Source organism: Crocuta crocuta, unplaced genomic scaffold (genome assembly GCF_008692635.1).
Source record: "Crocuta crocuta isolate KB4526 unplaced genomic scaffold, BGI_CrCroc_1.0 scaffold61, whole genome shotgun sequence".
Classification (NCBI taxonomy): Eukaryota; Metazoa; Chordata; class Mammalia; order Carnivora; family Hyaenidae; genus Crocuta; species Crocuta crocuta.
Genome location: NW_027528369.1, coordinates 7,505,495 through 7,512,165, shown reverse-complemented (window position 1 = coordinate 7,512,165; position 6,671 = coordinate 7,505,495). Strand labels below are relative to the sequence as shown.

The following is a 6,671-nucleotide window of genomic DNA, read 5'->3' as shown; positions in this document are numbered from 1 at the left end:
TGAAGCTGCGACCCCGCGCTCCGTCCCCCTCATGGGTCGCCCTGAGCCACGGCCCCTGTCAGCCCCTTCCTCCTCCCCCCACCCCTACCCTCCCTGCAAACTATTGGCCGCCAGGCAATTTTGCCAAAAAAGAAAGCCACAGGGGCGCCTGGGTGGCTTAGTCGGTTAAGCATCAGACTTTCGCTTAGGTCGTGATCTCGCGGTTCGTAGGTTCGAGCCCTGCGTCGGGCTCTGTGCTGACTGCCAGCTCAGAGCCTGGAGCCTGTTTCAGAGTCTGTGTCTCCCTCTCTCTCTGACCCTCCCCTGCTCACGCTGTCTCTCTCTCTCCTAGAAATAAATTTAAAAAATATTTTAAAAAAAGTCACAGAAAAGAGTGGGGGCCTTCACTAAAAAGGACATAATGACACATGAAAATGAGTAGCAATCTTAAAAAGACTACCAAGGAATATTTGAATACGCTCAAAACGCGTAGTGTGGATTCACGGCAATCCTGCACCGGGAACGGATTCCATGCCGGGGACTGTACCCAAGGTCTTGTGTTCAAAGCCCCGCGTTCACACAGGGCATCAAACACCTGTATCTGCCTGCTGATTCGTCTCCTCGGTTGGCAGCGTGCCTTTTCTTTCTCGGCTAAAACCTCTGAAGAGAGGAGTCAGTTTCCCAACACCGGGGCGCCCGTGGGGAGCCGAGGCCCGTGTCTCGCGCCCCGGAAGCCCCGATGCTGTGGTTTGCTCGGGCGTGTTTGTCACACGTCGGTGGACAGTGCCACGTTTTCTGGGAAGTGGGTATTCGAACTCTGTGCGGACCTCCCTGCCAGCCGAGGCTTACAGAGTGTCAAAATGGGGGTCCTACGTCAGTTGAGAAATGAAACCGAACTGTCAAACTGAACTGTCAACCGTTTTTTTTTTTTTTTTTGTTCCGGGAAAAATGGCTTTAAGGCCAACTGGTTGTGAGGGGAGGATGCTCGTGACAAAGACGTCAAGAGCAAGGATGCCTCTGGAGCGTGTACCTAGAGACAGCGAGGGGGAGTGGGACACGGGGCCGCCCACCCCCGGAGAGTCCTGACACCCCCTCTGCGAGAGGCCTGCATGACCCCGTGTGACAGAGGGGGGCACACTACAGGCAGGTGGCATGGACCCACATCCAGGCCCACGCACTGCACCCTCCCCCCCAGACCTCGCCCACACGGCTGTTTCTTTTAATTTTTAAAAATATTTTACTGATTTCTGAGAGGGACAGACAGCGTGAGCAGGGGAGGCACAGAGGGAGAGGGAGACACAGAATCCGAAACAGGCTCCAGGCTCTGAGCTGGCAGCACAGAGCCCGACGCGGGGCTCGAACCCACGAACTGTGAGATCACGACCTGAGCCGTCAGACGCCAACCAACTGAGCCCCCAGGCGCCGCACGGCTGTTTCTTTTCTAGAGGTTCAGCTAGAGGTTCTAGAGTTTGAGAGGCTCATCTACCGAACGCTGTCATTTCAGGTGTGACTGGGACACGAGGCAGAAGCAAGCCCTGGAACTGGGGGCACCTGGCGAAGGGGCCTAAGCCCACTTCAGTTCCCGCTTCTTGCTGGTACTCGCCGCGAAACGGTTTCCCGAAAGGACTACCCTTTCAGAAGGGAGCCCGCCTGGCAGTGCTCCTTGCTGACGCTGAGACTCGCTCCCAGTCGGAGGGCATCTAGAACTCCACCTCGCAGGTGCAGGCAGAGCGCTGGCATCGGAGCAGCCCCTGGGGCCGGATTAACCGCAGGGGAAAGTGAAGACACCGGGCGGATCCCCGCGGATCCCTGCCCCTCCCCGCCCCCGCTCAGGCCCTTGCAGCTAATGGTGCCCGCGCCGGGACAGACCGAGCACAGGCCTCCCGGTGGCAGTGCGGCCAAGGACAGGGGCTTACCCCGTGCGCTCGTGCCCAGAATCCCAACCTGAACCCAGGCCCGAGGAAAGACACAGACCCAAAGGGTAGGGCTCTCTACAAAACCGCCAGCCCTTACTCTTCAAAAACATCCATTTTCCCGAAGACAAAGATGGGCCGGGGACTGGTTTCACATAAAAGGAGACTAAATAGGGGCACCTGTGGGGCTCAAAAAAAAAAAAGACTAAAGTGACGGACAGCTACATTACAGGCCATGCTGGGACAATTGGCCCAACTCAGGTGCGAGTGATAATCAGGTAACTGTTACATCTAGTTCCAGAATTTGATCACTTACTGTTGTTATAGAAAATAAGTCCTTGTTCTTAGGAGATACACTTGGGCATTTAAGAAGTTAACTTTGGTCAGAAAAAAAGTAACGTATTTGTATATAAAAAAATATAAACAGAGAGGGAGATATACACAAAGGTGCAAATGCTAACTGGATCTGGAGGAAGAGCTTATGGGAGTTTTTTTTAATACTGTTCTTTAAAAAATTATCAGATAAAAACTAAAACAACTTGGGGCAACTTGGTGGCTCAGTCGGTTAAGCGTCCGACTTTGGCTCAGGTCATGATCTCACAGTTTGTGGGTTTGAGCCCCATGTTGGGCTCTGTGCTGACAGCTCAGTGCCTGGAGCCTGTTTCAGATTCTGTATCTCCCTCTCTCTCTGACCCTCCCCTGCTCATGCTGTCTCTCTCAGAAATAAGTAAAAAACATTAAAAGAAACCCCCTAAAACAACTAAAAACAGCGCCCCCATGTAACAGTTTACCCATGTAAACAAGGGGCAGGAGTATCCTAAGCAGAAGAGAGAGGTGATACAATCCAGGGGTTCACACTGTGTGAGGCAGCTACAGCCTCTCTGGCCTCAGTCTTCTGGTCTGTAAAATGGCATGGATAGTACTATACCTCCCTTAAGGAACAGTCATGAAGATTCCAGGCGTTCATGTGGCCAGAGCGCTTCAGTTGCCTGGCTCATGGTCCAGAACCCAAGGATGCTAGCTATGATCATCTGTGCTGAATCCATCGTCTTTTCTGCATTCTTGGTGCTTCCGAATTTGGGGCCTTGAGCCCGGAGAGGCTGCCTCTCCTAGGACTGGCTAATGGCAAACCACTTCCTTACAAACACACCTCTGATGTAGACACCCACCAATCCTAGAGCTCATACCCCAACCATCAACCCTAGATCACCCCACAGACAGGTACTGGGCAACCAGGGCTACCCTCGTAATCCCAAACTTCCTCAGTGCCTTGCCTTATACAATCCTGAGCTTACCCAGTGTATCTAAGCTGCCTCAACCATTCTCTCTTGAGAAAACCCCAACAAAGGCTCTGTGCTCTTCTCTCCCTGTGCTTCTGCCTCCCAACCAACTCCGGTCCTGTCCCCCGTGGCCCTATGTGGAAAGCTCTGTCTCCTGATCCTAGGGGTCTGTACTTGTTTCTCCTTGACAGTCGTCTCCACACATGCTGCCTTAGCATCCCTGATGAAAACAAGCCCCATTTTCACTGTACATTTTTAATACGGTACCTTTTTGTGAGCTGTTCATTTGGGGTTCTCTTAGGCACTTTTCCAAGTGCTCCCAACAACTAGACAGATAACTCTCTTACCATCTCCTTAGAAACCCAGAATGCTCTAGCATAAGGTTGGGGACCTGAGTGTAGGACCTGGGGTCCCGCTCTGTGTGTCTGTGTCAGAGGTGGGGAGGGTACACCGAGGAAGAGGAAAAAACACAGTAACGAGTACAGCTCCAGCCAGTGCTGCCATTATCACACTGCGCTTGATACGTCAGGGGGCTGGCCCTCACTCAGGGAGCTGCAGTGTTGGCATGGCAACTGTAACTGCATGTCAGCGGTCCTCAAAGAAAAAACAGTGCTGAACGGCTGGGTAGCTTGGGCCAAGTCCCGTACCTTGTCCAAGTTTCAGAGGGGGGATAGGGCTCCACCTGCTGCTGGGGCTGTGCCCCCCGATGTGTGGCACCGTGGGGCTCCCGGCTCGGGCGCGCAGGCCCGGCTCACGGTCCCTCCGCCACCGCGTGGGGCGAGCCCAGGGAGCGCTGCGGTCGCAGGCCACAGAGCCTCACCTGCCGTCCGGTCCTCTCGGAAGTTCAGGGAGACGCCCGCGCTGGCTGCGTACTGCGCGAGCAAGGTCACCGCCTGGCCCGGCGCCGGGTCCTTGAGCTGCAAGCCCAGCTGTCCGGCCACCGTCGGGAAGTCCCTGGCTGGCCCTGGAGGCGGGACAGAGACCCTCGGAGACCTCCCCATCCGTGCCCCCGCGTTCTCCCGTGCCTGGGCAGCCCCCAGCTCCCCGACTCGGGTCCCCGCCCCGGGCCCACCGTCTCCTGCTGCCGAGGCCTGGGGCTGCCCGTCCCCGTCGTCGTCGTCGCTCCCAGCGCCGGGGGCGGCCACGGGCTCCCAGGGGTCTTGGCCCAGGCTGGCCGAGGGCTGCCAGGGGCTGGGCCTGGGGAGGATCTGCAGGGACGCCGCCAGGCGAGGCTTCCTGCGGCCGCTGTCATCCGTGCCTGGGGCGGTGCTGGCTGGTGACGCCATGGCTGGACGCGGGGACCCGAGGGGACCAATCTCACTCCGACCGCGCCCTTTTACACACGCTGGCGCGGGTCCAAGTGAGGCGCACGGGCCTGGGCGGACCTTCAGGACAAGCTCCGCCCCCACCTCACGGCTGGCCAATGAGAGCCTGCAGAGCTCTGTCGGACAGCCTGCCCAGCCAATTGGAAGGCCAGCCTCCTGGATGCCAACCGCCAGGCTATAGAACACTGGTTGACTGATCTTTTAACGTCCTGCCTCCCTGGGTGGTTGTTCAGGCCAGGGAGTGGGGAGGGGAGGAAGGCGGGTGGGGACCCGTTAACTGTTTTCCCCACCCTGAGTGGTCCTGGAAGTGCAGACCCGGGAAGGGGCCTGGGGGTGCGCGTCCAGAGCCCCAGCCTTACTCCCGCCCCAAGATGCTCCCAACTACACCCATCACACCAGACCGCCCCCCACCAATAAGCTTGCGTGGGGGCGGGGGTGGGGGGAGTATGTATCTGATAAACGCAGGAGTTCTAAATTGAATCGGTCCCGCACAGCATCTGAAGGATCTACATTTAAAGACTGTTCACTGTAGGCCTTCCTGAAGCTTCTAGCCAAAATTAGCCACTTGGCACCCCCTCTTTTTTTTCAAAAGGGATTTTAAGTTGGCTTATAAAAACACCCCAGGACAACAGTTCTTTAAGATAAGGGACTAGGGATGAACGGGAAAAAAACAAAAACAAAAACAAGAAGAACTTAGGGATAAAGACAATTTGCACATGGCCTTCTGTGATGCAATAGGCAATTGTTTTAAGGGGCCACAAATTTAACGGAGTCTTACAGGAGCCAATGAACCGGAAAATATGATCTGTTACTCAGTTCATAGTCTGTAAGATGTGTCGCTGTTGCTGCCGCCTCTACTGATTGCTACCTTTGGGTAAGACAAGGCTAACCAGGGGGTGTGGATGCTGGTGCTAATGAGGAGCAGTTAGTGGATCCAGGGACGTTTGACCTGGGAAGAGCGGGCAGGAGAGAGTCACGCTCCTGTAGCCACGCACTGAAAAAAAGTTCTCAGACACTCAGCCTCAAATTAGACACTTAGACTTAGAAATTGATTTTTTAGAAATAATGGTTCTCACGGAGCCTGGGTGGCTCAGTCAGTTAAGCATCTAAATCTTGATTTCAACTCAGGTCATGATCCCAGGGTTGTGGGATGGAGTCCACGTCAGGTTCCACACTGAGTGTGGATCCTGCTTGGGATTCTCTCTCTCCCTCACTCTCTACCCTCCCCTGCTCGTGCTGTCTCCCTCTCTCTCCCTCAAAATAAATACATAAATATTAAAAAAAAATAATGGTTCTCAAAGTGTGGTACCTGGACCAGCATCACCAGCGTCACCAGCATCACCTGGGAATTCATTAGAAATGCAAATTCTTGAATCACATCCCAGACCTACTGAACCAGAAACCCTGGGGGTGGGGCCCAACAAAGTAGTTTAATAGGCCTTCCAGGGGATTCTGTTGCACGCTCAAGTTTGAGAGCTATTGGGTTATGATAATGGTAAGATTTATGATTGCACAGTAGTTCTTAAAGTGTGACCCCCCTCCCCCAGACAACCACAATCAGCATCACCTGGGAATTTAGGAATGCAAATGATCGGGTCCTCCCCACCCCCACCCAGTAACTATTTTACACGCCATTCAAATAATGGGATGGAAGCTGGGACTCGAGAAGCAATGCCTAGAGCTGTATTTGCGTGACCACTGGGAGAGTCTCGCGCACTCTAGGGGTACCTGTACCCCTAGTTATAAAGATGTGAGGACATAGGACGTGAGGACAATTCTTTGGATTTCTACTCACTGATATAGTGCTTGGTTCATAGGAGAGGCTCCGTACTCAGTGTTTGTTGAGTGAATTAATTTAATACTGAACAACAAGCCTGCAGGGATGGGATTCATCCACGTCAAACTGGCCTTCACTACGCGGACCTGAGGGGACTGTACGGTCTACGGTCCATTCCCATTCCCCCTCCACCCGGGAGGTGGCGCTCCACCGCGGCCGCGGAGGCCGGGGTGGGAGGCGGGACTTCCTGCCTTCGAGGGAGCACTTCCGGCCTGTCCCGGAAGACCGTTAAGTGCCGTGGTGGTGCGGTTCCATCCCAGGCGCTGGAGTCGGGGTGGAGTTTTCGGGCTCCCTGGTGGTGCGCGGGGTAGGCGGGGGTCCCGCCAAGCTCCGGGCC

The 6,671-nt window shown here is 55.0% G+C and overlaps 1 protein-coding gene across 1 annotated transcript in view; it reads right to left on the bottom strand.

The window, feature by feature from the left end:
* Positions 1-4,537, bottom strand: part of ADAD2 (adenosine deaminase domain containing 2) — a 5,913-nt gene extending 1,376 nt beyond the window's left edge. The window contains 2 exon segments of the mRNA XM_077754174.1: positions 3,993-4,136; positions 4,245-4,537. Of these exon segments, the coding sequence (XP_077610300.1) occupies positions 3,993-4,136; positions 4,245-4,458 (358 nt within the window). The 5' untranslated portion in view covers positions 4,459-4,537.
* Between the last annotated feature and the right edge of the window lie 2,134 nt (positions 4,538-6,671).